Genomic DNA, 21,658 nt, shown 5'->3' with positions numbered 1-21,658 from the left:
AATAAACTACTCACATTTTTACCAATGTGACATCATGAATTCTATCTAAAGTGGACAACTCTCCTCCAAAATAATAAAGTGATAGTTCAACCCCCCAAAAAATGTTCACGCTCATGTGGTTCAAAACCTGCGAAACACAAAAGAAAATAAAGTATTTTGAGAAATGTCTCTGTGGTTTTGTGTCCAAACCATGGAAGTCAATGGGGTGCAATGTTGCTTGGTTACCAACGTTTTTCAAAGCAGCTTGTTTTGTGTTCTTAAGAAGAAGGTTAAGAATGACATAAATGATGATGTCATATTCTATTTTGGGTGACTTAGGTCTTTTACAAACTAGCATAAAAACATGAAGAAATTGTGTTATTTATTATTTTGGAGGAGAGTTGTCCACTATAGATAGAATTCATGATGTCACATTGATGAAAATGTGTGTAGATTTCTGTCAGTTTATTTCCAAAAGTCATAATAACTGTTTTTTTATGAACATACTTCAGAAAGGCCAGTACATAGATATTTAGTTGATATCAGTTAATAATTCACAACGCAATGCATTCTGGGATTTCCCACCACGGAGGATAAGTGCAACGCTGCCTTAGATTTTGTCCAGAAAGATTTTTCTTCAATGGCAGATTACAATGTTGTGAAAAAGCGTTTACGCCAAAAATGACCACAAGATACCTGAAAAAGCTTTATTGCACAAGCCTACTGAATTCAAACCGAGACATTGTAAACGCATGTAAACATTTAGGCCTCGTAAGGCCACCTCATGGCTTCTCTACCAAAGTCAGGTCACACATACAAACACCCAATTAAACGCTTACATTCACCCCGCGGGCGATAACCACGGGGAGTCACAGTGGACAGCATCCATCTCCGGGTTGATGAGGCGTTTGGAGGACACTGTTGTGCGGTGAACTGACATTGACATAACACACCTTCAGTCTGCAATGACTCAACCAGATCCCGTCCACTCGGCTGTAGAAATCATTTTCCACCCTCACACACACATATATTTCTATCATGCCGTCGAGAGAGCAGACTGAGTAGATTATTAACGGAGTGACGGGAAAACAATTTGTCCCAGGAATACCTTTGTCCCCCGAGACACGGATCTGCCATTTCATTTAGATTCATGCTCTTATCTGACATGGAGAAGACACGATCGCACTGTTCATACACAAAAAGTGTGAAAAGGCGATGTCATCAAACAATGACCGGTGAAGCAATACTTTTCAAACAGGTAATACCTCCATCACTGAAGAAAAAGAGCACCGTAATAGAACTGTCAGTGAGTAATAGAACTTCAGTCAAGGGCCCTCAAGGATGTGGCTCTTTCTAACCTTCTCAGTCAATCAGCAGACGCATAAAGAAATGTGTGGAAATTCAAAGATGTTTCGAGACAAATACCTCCAGAAGATTAACAAAGAACTGTTTGTGATATTAGAGACGAAACAACTTTAATTTCCAACTAATCTGAGAACGAAGGATACCTACAACTTTATCTGACCACACTTAAAATCCACCACCGGAGTCAGTCGTTTCTCCCATAACGCTCATCTTTGATCAAAAAATATTATATTTATTATTATTTTATGTTATTAATATTTATAATTTAAAATAGCATAAGAGAGATTTATCTTCATTGTTAGTTGGTTTTCTGATATTTCACACCCTGGCACCCATGTACGCATTTGTCGACTACACAAGTTCAACCCAACGATTCGATGCATTTTTTCTTTATGTGCATTTTCACATTTACTGTTTACACTACTGTTTAAAAGAAACACTTAAATTGTAATTTCGTTATTTCAGAAACACCCTTGCAAACAAAACTAACTGTGGTAAGTCGTTTGTCTCACAATACAAGACTACGGAAGTTAGCAAAACGTCTACAGTGACTCACAGTGAACGCAGATGCAAAGTTTTCAGTCTGAGAATGAGGGATTGAAAACGTAAGGGATAATGTACACGCAGCCGGTTGTTATCGCAGAAATAAGCCCCGACGGTGTGATCAGTAAAGGGGCTTATTTCGCTATACCAACCCGCTGCTTGCATTATCCCGCTTATTACATGAGACATGAATTTGATATCTTTTTATGTCATTTTTAATGAATGCAGACCTTCCGCAAGGAAAGGCCGTTCAATTGTCACGAACAGGCAATTTGGTTAAATTGTAAATATAATGTCATAAATGTTATTAAAAGGCACATTTATATTTAATTTCTAAAAAAAAAACCTCTCGAAATGATTTGCTACATCCGTGTTACCGTGAGTTATTCGTTTTGAGCGGTTGTTATCTGGGAATAACCAACCTTGCAAATGTCGCGATTGGCCAATCAGAATCAAGCATTCTAACAAGCCGTGTTATTGCGTGTTTTAACTAACATGTAACAGACTGGCAGGTAGACAGTTTAATCTACCTTACGGCAACAGCACACTTGAGGGAAACTATGCAGAAATTGATGGCCTCAGTGAGAAACACAGCCAAGAAGGAACAGAAAATAACGGATAATCTTCATATGATAAGTCTTTGTTTGCAGGGGCTTGCTTATATACATTCGATCAGAACGCAGGGGCTGTCACAACACCAACAACAGGTGAGCAATGACTAATAAAGCTTGCTTACTGAGCTGAAGGGGCATTTCCATGCAAATCATCTCATTCATCTCCCTCACATTCAACGTGTCGCGCACACGCGCGCGAACACACACAAACATGCTTGTGCCTCTGTTTACTGAACCGAACCGCGCCGCCTGTGTGATGAATGTTTTTTTTAACCACCCATTTCTCTGCCCTATTCTTCACGTCTTTCCCGCTCACCCTCCAGCTTGACTCTTTAAGCCTCTGCTTTTGTATTTTGAAAGTCTTGCCTCTCATTAGTATTTCGCGAGTCTCCCTCGAGGTTTTCGTTCTAGCCTCTCGACAGACTGTCAGAAAAGCGTCCTGCCATCCACTCGTTCATCAGCTACCGGAGAAATATGAGAGGCTTGATCACGGGGCTGGAGCGTGAAAAGCTTGTGTTCAGGTGGGACATCAGAAAACTGGCTTTAATGAAGGAGTGGGATGTCTCGGATTAATCCAATAATATAGATCTAACGTGTATGGAAGAACTGAATACAAAATAAATGAATGAATGGAAGCAAAAGTTTTACCCTACTTCCGGTCGCCGCTGCCACATTGTGAAAGAGGCCTATAGGCCCTTTGTGCAAACACACCGTTTTTTGCATCTTTTGCACACCGTCTAAGCATCTTCCGTTCTGCCGCAAAGCAGTGTAGCGTTACTTCCACTAGCGCCTCCGAATGGAGTTTACCACCTTGAATAGCTACCACAAATACGGCTAGATGACAAGTTGCGAACGACAAGATCAAAAGCTACATAAAGGATAGAAATTCTTTGTTGAACAGTACCCGTTTGATTATGAAGGGAAGTGTTTTCTTTTAGCGTTAGCGAAGGTGCTGGCATTAAAGTACTCGCTGTCAGTCGATAACGTTACGAAATATTAACATGACTGATACTAAACACAATAATAATCTTACCGATGTCTTGACCACTCGTTTTTTTCCGTCACTGTTGTTAAATTCTTGTGCGTCGGCAAAACGGAAGTTCTTTTTTTGCAAAACGGAAGTTATGACACACTGCTTCTGCGAAAGTCGAACGGCGTCATTGTGAAAAGGCCCTATTTACAAAGTAAAATTTACATTTTGCAGGCCAATATATCTAATCAGTGACACCTAGCGGCGTGGAAGCAGCATCACAGGCTGTTATTCTTTTATTTCTATGACGAAACGTATCTAATCACAGCTGGACAAATAGTGTGGCGTCTAAAGGTCGCCGAGGGGATTCAAAAGCTTTGTTCTCGCGGTACTTTGATGTCATTCAACAATAGATATGCGTAAAGCTGTAGCCTACACACCTTGCAAATAATAGAAAAACCGGGTGATTTTCTTCAACACAGTGATGGGTGACACAAAAACCTTATTTCTCCTAAATGCTCCGCTGCCGAGTTGCTGTCCTTTTTTCAAGACTTAAATAGAGACTTGCAAAATTATTTGTCTTTGAATGAAAGCATAAATCCGAACTGGAGTCATGAACAGCTATTTCTCAAACATTTTAAATATTCTTTTGATTTTTGACACACTTCCAAAATCATGTGCTCGTGCGCGAAGAAAACGAGGGTGCGTGGGCGCGCGTGCCACAGCGCGCAGAAGATGATCAAACGTGTAGAAGACTTTCGGATCCAAATCGCAAACTTTTTTTGTAGTTGTTTAACATTTCTTATCAAGTTTTTGGAGGAGTTTAATAATTTAGACAGAGATGGTGTCATTATAATGGGACTATAATGGTATGCTAATAAAATGACTTGATTTAATGTATCTCAGAAATTAATAACATAAATTGAAGATACATTCTTAATGCTAACACGTTTATGGAAATTAAAGTCAATGGTTTGGTCAAGTGAATGCCTTTTTCGGGATCAAAAGCAAGACCTATGGTTTATTGATACATTTCTCTGTTTATTCAATTATTTAACCAATTTAATTGTTGTGTACTAGTTTTTTACTACGTTGCCTTGCTCATATACCTGCTTATATGCATCAAACCTCCCTATAGATGTACGTATGTACAGAGATCATTAGTACAACAACATACACACACTGTCAAACATTACTTGTGTATTTCGCTTTGGTCTTTACGGCATTCTAGAGATTGCCTGATCTCTGTATTCCTCGCTGTGAAAAGAGGAGTTTAGGGTTCCCATGTTGAATGCGTCACATCTGAATTTCAAAACGCTATAACAGCGAAGCTTTCTGGAAATATGCAGACTTGACATGGTTTAACTTAGAAGAACTTGCGATGGGTCTCTTGTCTCTCCATTTTCTGCTGTGACTTATCAGCAATTCTGTAAGAAGTTGTTTTGAATGCGCTTGCGAGGGGTTTTGTTTGTGCTGCGTTCATCGCTGTAATCTTCACAACTCATTGTGGGGTTTATTTGATTGACAGCTTTACATATGAGCTTTCCAGATCTACAAGTAAAGTGTCTCTCAGAGGATGCATTGCTGTATTCAAAACAACGATGTTGAAGATGTTGGAGTTGGTTGTCGCTTGTCACTTTTTTAGCATGAATTGCATGATTATTCGCATTATGTTGGTCTGTGTATTAGAACAAAAGAAGTGTATTGGATTTGCAAATCCCTTGTATTCTTTTGTATACAGTATTTCATTCCAAATATACTTTTATATGTAAATAGGCCTGGATGTCCGACTGCTTAAGTATAAGTAATAAGGGGTTTTGAATGCCATTTCATGTAGACTGAGACTTTCTGCCATTCTCAAGACTTTTGAGCTCATACGAGCTCATACTAAATCTCAGAAACATTGTAGATGAAATCAATCATTTTAGATGATCTAATCACATCTTAAAATGGAGCTCCTCAGAAATGGCTCTTCAGACCACGAAGAACAATTCATTTCAATTCTGACTTTCTATTTGGTATTCCTCAAGCATTATAAAACACCTGGCTACTGAAGGGAAAGGACCTTGATGGATCTGGTTAAGGGTTTGCTTTTGAACAGAAACTGAGTTCCTGCGTGACAGTAAATGTTCTCTTTTATCTCAAGCGCACCTGGTCTGTTTATCACAAGAGCTAATACAAGCACACAGTGACAGATCATTGCTCGAGACGTTTATGAATCGTGCTTAAAATGCTTTCATCCCAATCTTACTGCCGGTTGCTTTTTGGCAACAGTTGTCATGGTGATGTTCGCCGGCTGCTCCTCACCTGGGAGAACCAAGTATGAAATCAGATAGTTAAGATTCTGGATGGAAAACACATGAGTAATGTTCTGCTATCTTTCCTTAGAAAAACTATTGCATTTTCTCCAATCATATGCTGTGTGGACTTTTAAGACCTTGAACTTCAAGCAGCATCCAGTATATTACAGTTATAGGTGCTTATACGTAGGTTTACATACCCTTTGCAAAATGTAAATTGCTGTATATGTATGTGTGTATATTTTTTATATCAATTTATATCAATGCTGTGTTTGTCTTTATCTTTACAGAAAAAACTATAAAATAGCATTCTGGGAACCACAAATCATCAACAACCTTTTTCAGTTTTTTGTCTAATCATCCATGTCATCTGTGCTCATCCTACTGGATCTGTCTGCTGCCTTTGACACTGTCAATCATCACATCCTCCTGGCTTCTCTCAGTGCTATGGGTGTCTCTGGAATGGCGTTGCAATGGTTTGAGTCCTACCTCTCGGGTAGGTCATTCAGAGTATCTGGGAGAGATGAGGTCTCCGCGTCCCAACAGCTCAACATGGGGGGTGCCACAAGGCTCAGTGCTTGGACCGCTACTCTTCTTCATTTACAGGACATCCCTCGGCTCGGTCATTCAGAAGCATGGCTTCTCCTATCACTGCTATGCCGACGACACACAACTCTACTTGTCATTTCAACCGGACGATCCGACGGTCGCTGCTACGCATATTATGTCTTGATTGATAATAATACGTCTCTTTCCACAAAAAAACACGTGGGTCTGTCATGATTCTGCCCCTAGACCAGAAAATCAAGACAAGAGAAGGCAGAATCATGACAGTGAAAGATTTGATTTGTAAATAATCTTGTAAATAAAGTAATTATTTCAAGAAAAGAAAATATAAGATCTCTCTTACTTCATTTTCTCCTCCAAACCCCATGTATTGTACTTTTGACACATACCATATGTATGTGATGAACATGCGCATGTAATGTATATCTGTGTGAGTCACAGTTTCAGCTCTCATAAGCAATAGATCTAAAACGGTAGTACATTTACATTTAGTAGACGCTTTTATCCAAAGCGACTTACAAAGAGTTCGGGGAGCAATAAGCGATATGTCATACAAGAGCAATAGTACAATAGGTGCTAATACAAAGTTACTAGTTTCAACAAAAGCTAGACCACTACCTGTTGAGAGAAGAGGGTTAGTGTATGTTTTTTTTTTCATTTATCTGAAGTACGGTTGTATGCTGCGAATGATCAGAACAGGTGAGCCGCACTATACAAATCTGCTGTAATTTTGCCAGGAACTTACTGTAGATTGCATTTTCTTTCCTCTTAGTACTGTTTCAAACTCAAATTAAAACACTTTGACTTCTGAGATTCAAAATGGGCAACAGTGCAAAACATGACACTCTTCCTAAGCATCTTTGTCTTGTTTTTAAGCAAATATTATTGAAACTTCTTAAATTACGATACATTTACATACAGTAACAAGAAAAGTGACCTGAAATAAGTTATTTAGTCTTGCTCTAGAAAGAAAAGATAAGAAATAGGTAAGCTTATGTTTAAACAAAATTGTAAGTTAAATCTACAGAAAGTCCCTTGCAAACCTGCTGCAAAACTAAAGCAAAATGTTACAGTGCAGTGTTGCACTTGTTCCCAGAAAGCAAGAATTGTCTGTTTACATCCCTTCTGTCTCCCAGAAACTGACGGCAAGATAATTCCTCTTGTCTGCATGTTAAGCACAAAAATCTTCATTGTGAACAGTAAACACACACATCTATGTATAGCTTGATCAGATCGAACCCACAACTTTTGCGTTGAGCTACAGAAACAGTGTGCAGGTAAATCGAAAATAATTTCAATAACTACACAGGCTAAACCAATGATGTGAGTCTGGGGTGGGACTGCCTGTTTGTCTGACCAATGGCAGATGCAGTGAGTGTTCACAATTTTACCTGTTTGAACCCACTAGGGGATCAGAAACATCACACTTCATCTGCGGTATACGTCCTATGGCACTTTGCTTTCACCATGATTCTTTGATTCAGATCTCAGAGGAAATCCACAGTTTCCGCTTATGACATTGTAATGGTACTCATCTTGTAAATACGGCTGTTCTGACATGACCTGAGGGCAGCTGTAAACTGTGCCAACAGTTGGCAGCACTTGTTCTTGAATAATGACTGACTAATGACTTTTCTCCTATTGGAAATTAAGATGGATTGCTTTCGTACTTTAAAGAATATGCGAAATGCGCTTTTTGTTTAAAATATCTTCATAATGGGAGAAAATAATGTTTTCCCATAATGTTTCTCCATTCAGAATACGTTTGTTGTGTTTTACTGTTCTAAATGAAACTATTTTAATGAAAGCGTACTGTACCGTGAGACAGCCAAGGTTTTAAATTTCAATATTTCTTACATAACTTGGGTTTTATCATTTGGGACAGATGGTCAACAAGAAGGAGACAGAAAGAGATTGAGCGAGACACAAATAGAGCCAAAGAGGGAGCATGAATAAATGCCGAAATATAGGTCAGAGACCGGTGGCAGACGTGTCTTTGTCATCAGGGAAGACTAAAGCAATCTTCATGCGAATGCGTGTGTCTGTGCAGTCATGCAGAGAGATAACCGGCGCAAACAGTGTGTTTTCATGCAGAAAACAACAGAGGAATATCAAGATCGATGCCATCAATGTATGTGAAGTTGTGAACACTGAGATGTCCAACGTCAAACCAGTGGCGTCAGATCGAAATCTCAGTTTCATTTATTTATTTGCTTGTTTTTAAGTTATAGAAGTGTGGCAAAGGTGAAAACAAGAGGAAAATACTGGCTGCAAAAACAAAACATACTTTTGTAAAGTGATGGTATCTGATATTATCAAATACAATGGTGCTTTGATATACAGAACACAGAAAAATAAGATTGACATCAATGAATGATGTTATTGTGTTGCACAACTATTTTGCATAAATATTTGTAATAATAAGAGTATAATCTTAACAACAAATACAAAAACAGATGAAAAAACGTGACAATAACGTAAACATTATTTAGGAATTTGTATAAAAGCTGAATGTATGGACATAAACACCGAAAACATTGGGAGTGAAATTCACCTGAAAAAAGTCAGGAAAGTTTTTCTCACAGAAAATGTCAGAAAAGGCTAAACACAAATATTACTAGTTTTATCAAGAAATTCCCAAGTACTCATCCCATGTTTGTAAATTTGACTCATCCTTGGTTTCTAAATTTTATTTAAGTAACGTGTATAAATAAACTTAATATTTCTTAGAAAAAGATGACTTGATCTGAACATCAAAAAGACTGACTGGCATTTCACAAAAACACTTTCATTCAATGTTTGAAATCAAATATTTAACAAACAGATGAAACAAAGGTAAACAACTAAAACAATTCAGACCCATGAAAGCATCTTCTCGTTTCCTCTGGCATCAGTTAAAATGACTAGTCCAAAACTGGAAATGATGTCATGGATGTATTATCACATTAGATTAGACTAAATACCACTTACTTGTAAAACTTACTCAAGTGATGTTTTATATACAACCTCAATAAAAAAAAATAATTGTTTGACCATTTAGAAAACCACGATTTTTTCATGGAAGTACTTTTCTAGATGCACTAACCAAATAAATGAATAGACATGAATTGATCTCGAGTTTTTTTTCTCGGGTAAATCACACTCTTTTTCAAATGGAAACATAAATATTTGATGTAATTGTAACCAGAAATCCTCATTCTCAAGACTAACCAAACTTACTATCAAAGTTTGGGGCTTTCACGGATCATCAGTGGCTTGCACAAAAACATCCATTAACTTCCTGTCGCTGTCTGCCGGCACACACTGGAATGCTAATAAAAAACAATTCCGAACTGTGTTTTACAACCAAGGTGTGATTTGGGCAAAAAAATGTATGCGAGCCGGAGTGCATGCAAATATACAAACATAAACACGCAAACACATGCATGTCTCAGACATCTAAACCCCGAAGCACAGTAAACTGAACATAACTACTCTCTGATGCAAAGTGAACATTTTCATTCCATTTTATACCCCGAATCTGGTTCCTATTGGGTTTATCGCAGACAAACAGAGCAGGTGGTAATTAAAAGGGGGCTGGGGTTCCCTCGGGTGAGTGTATCTGAGCGTCTGGGTGTGTGCGCGTCCCAACCCGAGCGTGTGTGGCGTTGTTAGAGAAAAGTCACATGCGATCTTGGGAGGTTCTTTTCCTTCTGTAATTGCCTTTTTTAATCAAGCAGCCGCTCTTCTCTGTGTGCACATGTAGAATAAGAATTGAACTGATCTTTGGTGATGCGCATAGGCAGATCTTGGTGAATAAACACAGTAATCCCTGAAAACCACTGATGCTTTGAACTTTATTAAAGGGTAAAAATGAAACAAGTTATAAACGATTATTATAAATCAATGTTAAGAAGACAACTAATGAACAAAATGGTGGTTCTAACCTCATATCCTTATTCAATGTAGATTACACTATTAAAGCGCAGTTCTAAAGTTTAACATGTAGAAATCTTCAAAACTGTCAAATATGACAAAATTATGTTTAGGAAGTATGTAGTCAACATTTGAGTGATGTAGCTATCAAACACATTTTATTAAAAGAATACATCCATGTACGCTGGGCTGCATTGCGTCACCGTCTGGCATTTAAAAAGAATTACAAATGTAAGTTTGTTCAGAATTTCACAATTTAGATTTGTACGTTTCATTTGTTAACCGTCTGTAGGACCCATTGACAAACACGAAGTGTGACCAAATAATAATGATATGAAAACCACACAAAACGGCGATATAAAGTTTCTGCCCAACTGAAGCATTTTTAAAAAGAGCAATGTGGAGATTTTAGTTCTCTTCTTTGCCATGAAAGGCGATCTGTAGTGCAGTTTCTCTATAGCGCTACTGTAAAAACAACATAACAAATACCATGTAAGGGGACCTGCGGTGTATGTAGATAGAAATAGCTCATTCTAAGGTAATAAAAACATAACGCTTCATTATGTAAGGTCTTTATACACCTCTGAAGAAGATATTTATATTATATTGCGTTTCTGTTAACAGGCCCTCCTAAATATTACACACAGCGCCTTTAAGTAATAACACGCCGGATGCTCAAAATAGTCCATCTGATTTTTACAAATGTGGCAAGAAACAGGACAATGTGTACATCTGCAAAGATCAATTATCCAATTACCATTGTGTCCATTAGGAAAGTTACAGGTATTCATGCCCATCCGTCTGCAGGTATATCGTCCATGAAATGAGTGTAAAAAATCATTTATCTGAAACACAAAAAACACGGACTGCAACAAAGCCGAGCTATACAGACAGCCAGGTAAGCACACACAAACAATCTCAGTGGCTTCCATTGTGTGCGAGCAAATACAATCAGACGCACACAGACGGGTGTATGGTTGAGTTCATGGGAGCAGAAGGAAAGTTGAGTGATTGTAAATGGAACAGCACCTTGCTGTGAGTTCAGCTCCAGCACCCACACAGAGTGCAAATATCTTGCCCGCAGAGTCCTCCGAGCGCGCTGAACATTAGCTAACATTACACTTTACAACACGCAGCACAGAATAAAAAAGACATAAGTTAGCATGAAAAATAGAGCTTTGAAAATGAGCAGGTTGCGTACTTCCTAAAATATTTATTTCCCCAGAGGACATTGCACGGTACCATATAATGCATTGCTGGAATTGACATGGCGATTCGCAACCGCATACTAGAGTTCTGTTTCTGAGACCTTGAACGTTCTTCATAAAAACTTTAAAGGGATGGTGTAGGAATAAGGCTTCATCGTTTAGTCTTTCACTTTTGTAGAACACGAAGGAGACGTTTGGCATCATGTTCACCTGCTCATTTCTATACAATCGTAGTAAACAATCATCAGTGGATACATCTTAAAAATAAGATTTTTTTCACGTTGGCTTTTGTTTACTAAATACTAGTTGTACGGTCTAATAAAACGTGCATGTTCAAGTTTATATAGATACTGTTTACTATTTTTATTCTATATAGTGTAAGTAAAATGTTGAGGTCACTTTAAAGAAAACATGCAAGTATACTTTATTGACCACACAAACTACTCATTTACTGACAGTATACTTTCATAAACTATAAAGCGTGCTGCAAGAATTGAACTATAGCAAACTGTCAGTAAGTTCACTTATACTGTGGTAGTATACTGTTGCCGTATAAACAAAATTGTTCAACTTGTTGTGTACTTGCCTGTAACACAATATCCTTGTATAAACTAAAAAGTGTGTTTCAAAGTATTGAAATAGTACACTCACAAGTGTACAAGTAAATTGATATAAGCATACTTACTAAATTAAGCATACTAAAAATGAACATTACGTAAGTGTACTTAATAAAACGAAACTATTCCTGCGTGGGAATGATGACCAACTTTCTCACAGTAATCCCAAACGTCGTTTTTGCGCCCTTGAAGTGCACTTGTTGTTGTTGTTGTTATTCGTGAACTTTGCGTAGTGTTTCTCAAACGACTACATAATGAAGTACGATTGCGCTACATAACCCCCCACCCTCCACCCCAAGTACACATACAGTAAAGGCCGTGCCCTTTAAAATAAGTAGGGCATAGGGATGTCACTTCCCATGGGGATTTGCCCTAAATGGTAATACGTTTGGAACGATGAGGAGTACGTGTATTCATGTTTGGTATGCTTGCCTACTGCATTTACACATAGCATTCTTTACACCAGGGAATAGAGGCGGCCTTGCGAACAGTGTCTTTCAGAGCCAGCAGTCGATAAGTAGTAGGATCTGTAATGATGCCGTAGCTGCACGGTGCTCTTGGGTCACGTCGAGCTGAGATCTGACCTGCAGACCGGAGCTCTGTACGTGAAGACGGCGTGATGGAAATGCCATTAGGGCTCAACAATCGAAGAGGAGCATATTAACATGAGAGGCATAATGAAAACATCACTTGTTGTGGTCACGCGAGTGTGACCGGGAGCTGGACTGCATTTTCAATGAAAGAGTCACGTGCGGAGGGTTCAGAAAAAGCAGGCATACGTGCTGATCGCCTGAAAGCCTTTTCATAAGCCAAGCTACTGTCTAAAATGTAATAACCCGGTGAATGAACAGATAAAGTACTGCCTTCCGCTCTGCTACACCGGTGACTGATATTCTGATCGCTTGATCGAGGCACATGCAATTTGTTTGCATGCTTGTTTGGTTTTGTTATTTAGCCGAACAAGAAACATCGGGTGTGGACAAGTTTAAATATGAATATCAATAAAGACAGGGACCTTTATTAATAAGGGAAAATTGAATTTAGAATAGGACTTCTCAGACAGAATATTCCGCAACAAATCTTTACCGATTTAACTTCTTGATTCAGATGTCTCTGGGTGATTCTTAAGTTTTCAGAGGGATAAAACGCTCACTTGTTAGTAAACCTAAAGGTAGGGAGTAGTTGAGCAGAGTGAGTTCATCAGTGCGCATAGAGCGCCATCCACTGGCGAAAGGCGGTATTGCAGCTCATCATGCGTCGTGTAAAGGACCAGCTCACCCAAAAATGAAAATGTTGTCATCATTGGCTCACCTTCCAGTTGTTACAAACCTCTATGCATTTCTTTGCTGTGCGGAACAGAAATGAAGATATTTTATTGACCGGTTTTTGGTCACCATTGAAACACTAATGGGACGAGCAGGAGGACACGTGGCACAAAGTCAAAACAAAGGCCACGTGTCTCCCCACAAAACGTAACGGACAAGGCAAGATACTGTCACGACCCTGAGGAAGCTACTGACAAGAAGGAAAGGATCTCAACAGATTATTACGCAGGGAACAAACAAACACAGCTGAACTTCGTGAACGCAGCGCTGTCCCTCTCTTGCTCCAGCTTTCCCTGGTTGACGCGTGGGCTTACTCGCGGGTTGACACGTGTGTGCTTGTCCGGGAAAACTAAGAAAAGTTGTTACGAAAGGGATTTTCATGTTCGAAAAAACACTTTACGAACTCTGGGAGATTGTATCCAAGTCTTTCTGTCAATGTCATACATTCAACAAATTTTTAAGTTGACCATGTCAAGAAGGAGAAGCCAGCACGTTTAACATCGTAAAGACGTCTGAGTGCATGAAACACGGTGGCCCTCCCCTTGAAAATATCTTCATTTGTGTTCAGCAGAACAAAGAAACAGGTTTGTAACGACTGGAGGGTGAACGAATGATGATGAGAAACCTCAAAAAAGTCAAGTTCCTGTAAGAATCAATGTGTAAATAAACAAACCTTTTACCTTGAATGTGCTGCAAGTAATCTGCCAAACGCATTAATGAGCTTTGGGTGAATACAATTTAAAAAAGACCATTTTAGTTTTTAGGTAAACTGTCCCTTTACTCTGATTTATTTTCATGTATACGGCAGCATGACACAAGACATCGCTGGTTATCTAGACAAGGTTATTTATTTCTCTCTGGTATTATAAAAACATGTATGCCACACAGTATATTCTCAATAGCAATCTATTATATTCTCCTCCGTCTGCTGGACGGATAAAAGAATGTCCTCCATTAGCGATCGTGGAGAATTCACTACATGATCACTCCTCAAGGTTAAAGTCCTCTGCATAGAGTCGAGATCCAATAACCGCACCACATCGGGCAGACTAATCTCCCTGATGCTCAGTAGATCGCTGCCCATTTTCTCACAAGACTCTTTAACTCCATTTATCACACACAAAGACCGCTCTGCCTGTGGTTTATTGAGATATTGACTCCAAACCTCATCGCCCCATCTGTTACCACGGACATCCAAAACAACATCGCTGCGATCAATGTCAACAGCAAGTGTCCTAAGCTTGAGCAAGAGCGAGCAAGCTTTCTCACACACCGGCCTATCACAGTCAAACAAGCTGTTGAGCAGCAAATCCAACAGACCGAGATCTTTGAGTTTGTGCAGAGCTTGCGTCGAGCGCTTCTCATCTGTCGAACTTGACGTCAGCGTTCTCTCCATTAACACATCCGCTAACTCCAGCGTGTGTATTTTGACCTCCCAGTCGAAGTCGTTGCCTCCCAATGACAGCACGGAGATCAGGGATTGGTCCAGAGCTGGGAGTGGGTGCGGTCCATTCAGCCACATTGTGAAGGTTTTGACCACAGCTCTCCGAGGGAAGCCTTCCGTGTCTTGAGAAAGAATGGCCATCATTTGTGTTAAAACCTCCTCCTGAAGTTCCACGGTACGTAAAGAACATGAGATTAATACAATTATTAAGAGCCACGAAGAGAGCAAAGCGCAAAACTGTAACTAAAAAGAAAGAAACAATTATTTTCAGCGTGATTAAACCAAGTAACTCGCCGTGAGAAGTTCCGTCTGTTGGACGAGAGAGGTAACCGCTTCCCCGACAGCAGCCACAGCACTAGCCCTGACGTAGCCTTCAACATCTGCTAAAGATGACAGAAGAATGGAGAACATGCCGCTGGTGTGCAGTACTTCAGCGTAACCAGTGTTACCTGAGAAAAACAAGTATAGCAGTGATGAAACGCAACTCAAATAGAAAGAAAATATGAATAACCGTACAACGTAGAGCAATTTTAACTTACCACGGAGGGCAGCTGTCATTTGAGTGAGAAACTCTAGCGTGGAGTCTCTCACTTCCCATCGCAGGTCACACGTGCGTTTCTCCAAAGCAGGGAAAAGATCTGCAGAACAAAAGATCTGCAGTGACTTTAATCTGTATACTGGATTTAAAAAAATGATATTCATAAATATGATTATTTGAATAGTACTCAAAATGGTTGACATTTCACTTATAAATGGAGCTTAAGTGCTCCTTACCACGGCTGATAAACTGGAGCAGATCAGGAAAAGGTGAACACACATCGATCCACCTCACGGCAGCCTGGAGTGCCTTCTTTAAAACCTTAAAATAAAAAAAAAGACTAAGGGGATAGTTACCCACAAATAAAAGTTCTGTCATCATTTACTCATTCTAGAGGTGTTTAACGAAAAGAAAAAAAGACGTTTTGACGAATGTGGGAAACCAGTTCTGGGACTACTATCTCTTTTAACTTCCAACTGTGGTACTCAATAGTGGCCCAGAACTGAAAATGTCTGGTTACAAACATTCTGCCAAATATATGTCTTTGTGTTCAGCACAAAAAAAATTATATAGGTTTGGACCAACTTCTGGGTGAGTAAATTACTGAATTTTTATTTATTTTGATATCCGTGTCAAAACTAACAAGGACTCTGAGGACTGAACTAAAAAACTGAGGACTTAACAATGTCTACGATTCCTTGAGAACATAGAAAAAGCATCTTCCAAAAAGTATTGTTGAAGTTTCAATTCAACTTTTTGTCAATACTGACGTAAAACAGCAATATTTTTGAGGCTTTAGGCACACTCACTGTGGCATGGGAATCTGGATTCTGTAGATACTCCAAGAGAACCCCAAAAACATCATGCCGTAAATCCACATTTTCTATGTACAGAAAGAACAAAAGTTATAGCGTAGTCCAAACGTCAAAAAAATGTCTGGGTGTGTATATCTAACAATATCATTTAGAAAAGGGGAGCCGCACACAATGATTCAGGGCAAAAGCTTGTCAAAAATTATTATAATTCAACAGAGGCCATGCTAAATGTTTTTCAAATAACACCGATGAAGGGTTGATCTCAAAAACATTTTGCGCCTTGCACTTTCTAGCATTTTTTTAACTTGCGGCCTCTGCAAAATAAAAATATTGATTTAATCAGATCCATTTTTCACTACGTGCAGAAAGAGAATCAGCATATTGCCTTTTAAAGTGACTTCATAAATCAACAATGCAAAATTTTGTCTGCACAAGTCATTACCTTTATACACACTGAGGGCACCTAATGTATCCAGGCCACACCTTTGAACCTTGCAGCAGCCAATCAGGTGAGTCCATACAATACTTTGCGGTGAAAAGGATGGGCAATGTCCAGAGCAAATCCTCAGGAGTAACATCGCAGAGCGGGTGACTGATGGAATGTCTTCAAATGGATATTTCTTACAGATATAAAAAAAAGAATGCTTAAAGAACATGCTAACAGATGAACTTTCTGGGTAGAAAGGCAACTTTTGAACCAAACCCCAGAGAGTTAGGGGTAAAGTTGACTTACTGTGTGTGCCAGCTCTGTTATGCCTGATAAACTCTGCAGGAGCAGAGAGATGCATGAGGATTTCTGGGACAGCGGTTTCTCCAAGACTTTTTCCAGGTCCTTTTCTGCTGGAGATGTTTAGTTTTTTGTAAGTTGCATCAGCATGATTTCAGACACAAGAAAAGGAGAATTTTGTAAGCATGTGATACCGATGTCTTGAAGCGGTGTCGACAAGCAACGCAAGGGTAACAAGATGATATAGACGGCCTTCCTTTTTAACGCCTCAGGACTGACAAAATAATGCAGAAAGAAATAAAGAGAAGCTGATAAAAAACAAACACAATATTTATATAAAAAGTAATCTACATCATGCATGTGGTATTCACCATTTCTCCAGCGTTACGATAAGTGCTGCACATTGAAAACAGTCTATTCCATTTCCAGCACCCAACATGGCTTCCATCAATTCCTTCACTTTACAATCGGATTGACTGAGTAGAGGAGTTCTGTGACAGATAAAAAAATACATTATCATTTCTATAGTGCTCTTCATAATCTGCATTGTCGCAAAGCAGCTACACCTACAGAACTAACAGTAGAGACATACGAAAAAAAGAAAGTTGCAAGAAAATTAAGACAAATGGTATTAGGGAGAAAAAAATCAATGACAAATATGTCCACAGTCAATACCCAAAGACAAAATAGCATGTGTTAAAGGCAAAAAGGTTCAAATGACATTTCAACCAAAATCCCCAAGATTATTTGCAATTCATTATTATTTATTGACGTTTAAATGCAGGCCGATAAAACAAAGATATAAAGAGTCCTGCTCAAGTCACCTCACAGCGGCTTGAATGACAGTCATGAGGGGCTGCGTCAATAAACCAGACCCCCCTTTAATCAAGACCTCCAGAGGTACCAGGACATCTTTCCACAGCATGCTTCTGATTGGCTCACCGCACTGAGTGAGAACCAATGACAGCAACTTTAAGCCCTGGGTGACCTTGGGATGTTTCTCCGAGCCCAATGCTTCGACCCCGGCACTTATGATCTCTGAGGACACCGAGAGCCAATCGGGGCCCAGTGAACATCCAGCTGAACCCTCAGCATCCCTGGTGTTGCTCGTCTGTGATGATGTCGTGAAGTTTAGAACATTCACTAAAACCTGATTGGCTAAAGAGCTGACGAAAAGACTGGGGTCGTTCTGCAGATGGAGAAGAACTTTGATGAGTCCTGTGGACAAAAAGTCAAAGGGTAAGACTGAAAGTAGACAAAGTTTGGGAATGTTTTCCATCCAAAACAAAAAGACATCACATCAATAACAATTTCACTGTTTTTGGTATGACGTTTTACCATTTTCACAGATGAATTCGAGAGCTTTCCGATGGCTCAGAGTGTTTAACAGTCCCTGCAGCCAACCGCTGCGCACTGAAGGCTCGTCCCAGAGGTCAGGCGCGCGCCAGGCTCCCCGCTGGAACGCGCACGCTAGCAGCCCTTCCTCCTGTTGAACGCCAAAACAGAGATGACGGTTTGACGCAGACATTATTCGACCTCATCGTTATGACCCATCTGCTCTTTGTTTTGCAATGCTACGGATAAGGGTCACCTCAAGCAAGCTGAAGCCTCGCTCGGTGGCGGCCAGAAGTCCAGTGAGTTTGAGGGTGAACGACAGGATGGCGTGATCTGTATCTTTACATTTACAAACGCTGGATATGAACTCCAAAAGACAAGGCTGCTGCTGCAGAAGGCACTCTTCGTTAACGTCACCTAAAAAAACGCGCATTTCAGTAACTGTTAGATGAGATAAATCCCGCAGGACGACAAAGTACATTTGAGCGTTGCTTACTTTGGTTGGGACGATCTTTAAACAAATCCAAGAGCTTCTCTAAGGAGGTATCATCAGGTGGAGACTGCCTGGGGTCTGCCAAAGCCACGCAGACCCTTGGCAGAAAGGATAAGCAGTCACTGTCCATGGCACCGAAAAACTTTATTAAAGTAGCTTTGTGAAATTAAACTGTCTGCGTTTGCACGCAACAAAACAACGTTACTTGTCAACGAAGCACGTGGATACGTACTATTAACATTCTGAAAGTTGCTATAATAATGAGGAAATCGAGCCTTTTTGTCCGACTGCGCGTAATGGCGCTCTGTACGGCGTGCAGGAGAGGACACGCGCGTAGATATTTTTGCCTGCGCATGCGTAAATGCGGCGCGCTTTAATGTTCTCAAACACGCGCGCACGCATGACAACCGACGCCAAGCGCGTTTGCGCAATCGGGTGGCGCATGCCCACCTGCGTCAAACAGACAGTCTAGTTTAAAGACCCCTATTCCACAAAAACATGGCGGCTGAGCCCGAATTCGAGGAAGAAGACGAGCCACCGTTCAGCGATCTTGTGGATGACAGCGATGATGATGATGATGATGAAGGTAAAGGGTCTGTAACGTCACTGGTGCATGAAGAGGAGTCCGCAATGCGCTCGGTCTCAACGCTCATCACTTAAAATGCACAAAATCTGCCTTTTATTTAAATGAAATGCATTTGCAGTTTGGACAGCACAAGAGCAAGTGCACACGGTCCGTTTCTCTTGTCAAGAATCCTTGGGATCTAACCTATTACTGTACCAACGCAATGCTTTACAATCTGAGCTACAGAAACATGTATGTGACCTGTAGTTTATACACGATATAGGATGTTAACATGCAATAAACCTAGTAAATAATTAAGTTAGACTTATCTTCTGTGCAGGACAGTAGACTTAACGCCGAGCTTAGATATTCTTCAAAATCATATTTTGTGATCCACAAAGAAAGTCATATAAACTAATAAAGAACAGCACGATGACAGAATTAAAATGTTTGTGTGAACTATTCATTTAAACTATCTTTCATGTATGACAGAGATTTCTCTTGGTCTCCTGGGGACAACATCATTGCTTTTTGGGTCCCGGAAGACTAAGGCATTCCAGCGAGGGTCACGCTCATGCAGTTCCCGTCTCATCTGGAGATCCGGGTGCTGAAGCTTTTCAATGTTGTGGACTGCAAACTACTCTGGCGATGGCAGGGTGACTACCTGTGTGTGAAAGTGGACAGGACACCCAGAGGAACACAGGTGTGTCTTTTACTTTATAAGTCAATAGACAGTCTAATAGACTAGAGTCACCCAAAAATTATAATTCTTGACCTCATCAGTAAGCGCTCATCTTATTTTAGTGTTACAGATGAACATCTATTCCTTAGTCTTGAGTACTCATTGGGATTCTGTGATTTTCCAGAGATACAAGGTATTCGTTTCCATATAGTAAACGTCTTTGTTTACTAAGGATGACCGAATTGGGAATAAATGTATACTAAATCTTGTTTTGGTCATTGTTTTGTTGTTCAGGTAGACAATGCGTACTGGCTCTGGACGTTCCGCCGCATTTCGCAGAAGAACAACCAAACACACTGTATATATCTAAATACTGGCATGGTCAATCCTATTTTGTTCCAATACAAAAGACTTCTGAATAATTGATCAGGTGTGGACACAGATGAGCCGGACAGTAAAGTGGAGGACTGGGAAGAGGAAACCATCGAGTTCTTCATCAATGAAGAGATTATTCTTCTGGGAGACATGGAGTAAGACCTAGTGGGAAAGCAGCCTTGTCCTCCACCGTGAAACACAATTTCACCTACAGTACAGAGAGCACCACGGGTCTGTCTACAAGTGACTGATATGAGATAAACAGCGATTAACAGTATATTCCTATAGAGAAGTGATGAGGTTTTTAAGCCAGGACTTATTCAGTTCATATTGCCATTTGTCAACACTATTTCAAGCGTTACAATATCATGTAGCCTAACATTTATATAAAAGAGGGAAGGAATATATTTACTATTTGAAAATGTATGATTACATCATCAAAATAAATGTTAATAAATCCATCATGTGTTGTCCTGTCAATGTTTTTAAATTCCATAGTGACATTGTTATTGTGCAGGTTATGTTCTGAAACGCCTTGCTGTCCTATAAGTCAAAGGTACAAACTGTCCAAGTAAAGTAACCCCATGTGGTCAGAGCTGTAACAGTCAACATAAGCTGCTTACTTTATGGAGGGGGGGACACATTGAAATCCGGCCTGCCTGACACATTCTTACGGTTTCTCCAAATGTTACGGTCTATATTTTACAATCCTCTCAAACAGGGTTTTGTAAGACAACTTCAGGGGAATTGTGCAATCGCACCAGAAATTGCATTGTAAATAAAATGTGTGCTAAATATAATAAATGTAGCTACAAATAATAAATGCACAAAAGATTCATTGCAATATGTAGCCTATAATATATAATAGAAAGAATAACCACGGAATCGCTTTGTATGTCAAATGAAAATGTAATGAAAGTGCATTCAGAAGTATTTTTCAGGTTAAATGCTTAAAACACTACAATAAATTAAATAGCACACTGCCATTTTAAAATGTGGGGTCACTAACTCATTCTCAACTCATATTCATATTTCTTTTCATATAATGAAACCCATTAAAACTACATTCAGATTAAAAGATTTGTTAAGTCATGAGATGGATTGAAGTTACCAAACACTTTTGAAGATTCAGTTGAGGAAATAATGTTTGTATAAGAAACAGAGAATAGCCCATGACAGTCGTTGTAGTGGCTGATTTGATAACACCTTGAAGAATATAATTGAAATTCTCAAAGAAGAGTACACGTTTTATTATATAGGACCTTGTGTGCATATAAAATG

General features: G+C 39.5%; 1 protein-coding gene and 1 long non-coding RNA gene across 3 annotated transcripts; one reads left to right on the top strand and one right to left on the bottom strand.

Annotated features, from left to right (window-relative positions):
- Positions 1-14,165: 14,165 nt before the first annotated feature.
- brat1 (BRCA1-associated ATM activator 1) lies at positions 14,166-19,301 on the bottom strand. 2 transcript variants are annotated; one of them, XM_079462102.1, is made up of 13 exons: positions 18,759-19,301; positions 18,519-18,679; positions 18,266-18,413; positions 17,752-18,145; positions 17,299-17,418; positions 17,122-17,201; positions 16,934-17,040; positions 16,643-16,820; positions 16,195-16,268; positions 15,622-15,706; positions 15,387-15,485; positions 15,142-15,296; positions 14,166-15,009 (listed from the first exon to the last, which is right to left on the bottom strand). In XM_079462102.1, exons 1-13 carry the CDS (start codon positions 18,883-18,885, stop codon positions 14,299-14,301), a joined length of 2,439 nt encoding a protein of 812 aa, XP_079318228.1. In that variant the 5' UTR covers positions 18,886-19,301; the 3' UTR covers positions 14,166-14,298. The 2 variants fall into 2 exon arrangements, with proteins under 2 accessions (XP_079318228.1, XP_079318229.1); XM_079462103.1 differs by having other exon boundaries at positions 16,934-17,037; positions 18,759-19,104.
- On the top strand, positions 18,340-20,855 carry LOC306897391. The gene is made up of 4 exons (XR_013787002.1): positions 18,340-19,341; positions 19,813-20,023; positions 20,125-20,195; positions 20,297-20,855. It is a non-coding gene; the product is annotated as an uncharacterized lncRNA (long non-coding RNA).
- The last annotated feature ends 803 nt before the right edge of the window (positions 20,856-21,658 follow it).

The sequence above is a fragment of the Barbatula barbatula genome (assembly GCF_947034865.1).
Source record: "Barbatula barbatula genome assembly, chromosome: 8".
NCBI classification, from domain to species: Eukaryota; Metazoa; Chordata; class Actinopteri; order Cypriniformes; family Nemacheilidae; genus Barbatula; species Barbatula barbatula.
The sequence above is the reverse complement of the archived record's forward strand: the minus strand, read 5'-3'. Positions and strand labels throughout refer to the sequence as shown.

Bases quoted from the DNA above. Each gene is read 5' to 3' on its own strand.
- brat1 (XM_079462102.1), bottom strand. From the start codon at position 18,885: ATGGACAGTGACTGCTTATCCTTTCTGCCAAGGGTCTGCGTGGCTTTG. The intron at 17,202-17,298 runs GTGAATACCACA...TTATTTTGTCAG, and splicing joins ATCGTAACGCTGGAGAAATG to TCCTGAGGCGTTAAAAAGGA. The intron at 16,821-16,933 runs GTAAGTCAACTT...TATATCTGTAAG, and splicing joins TAACAGAGCTGGCACACACA to AAATATCCATTTGAAGACAT.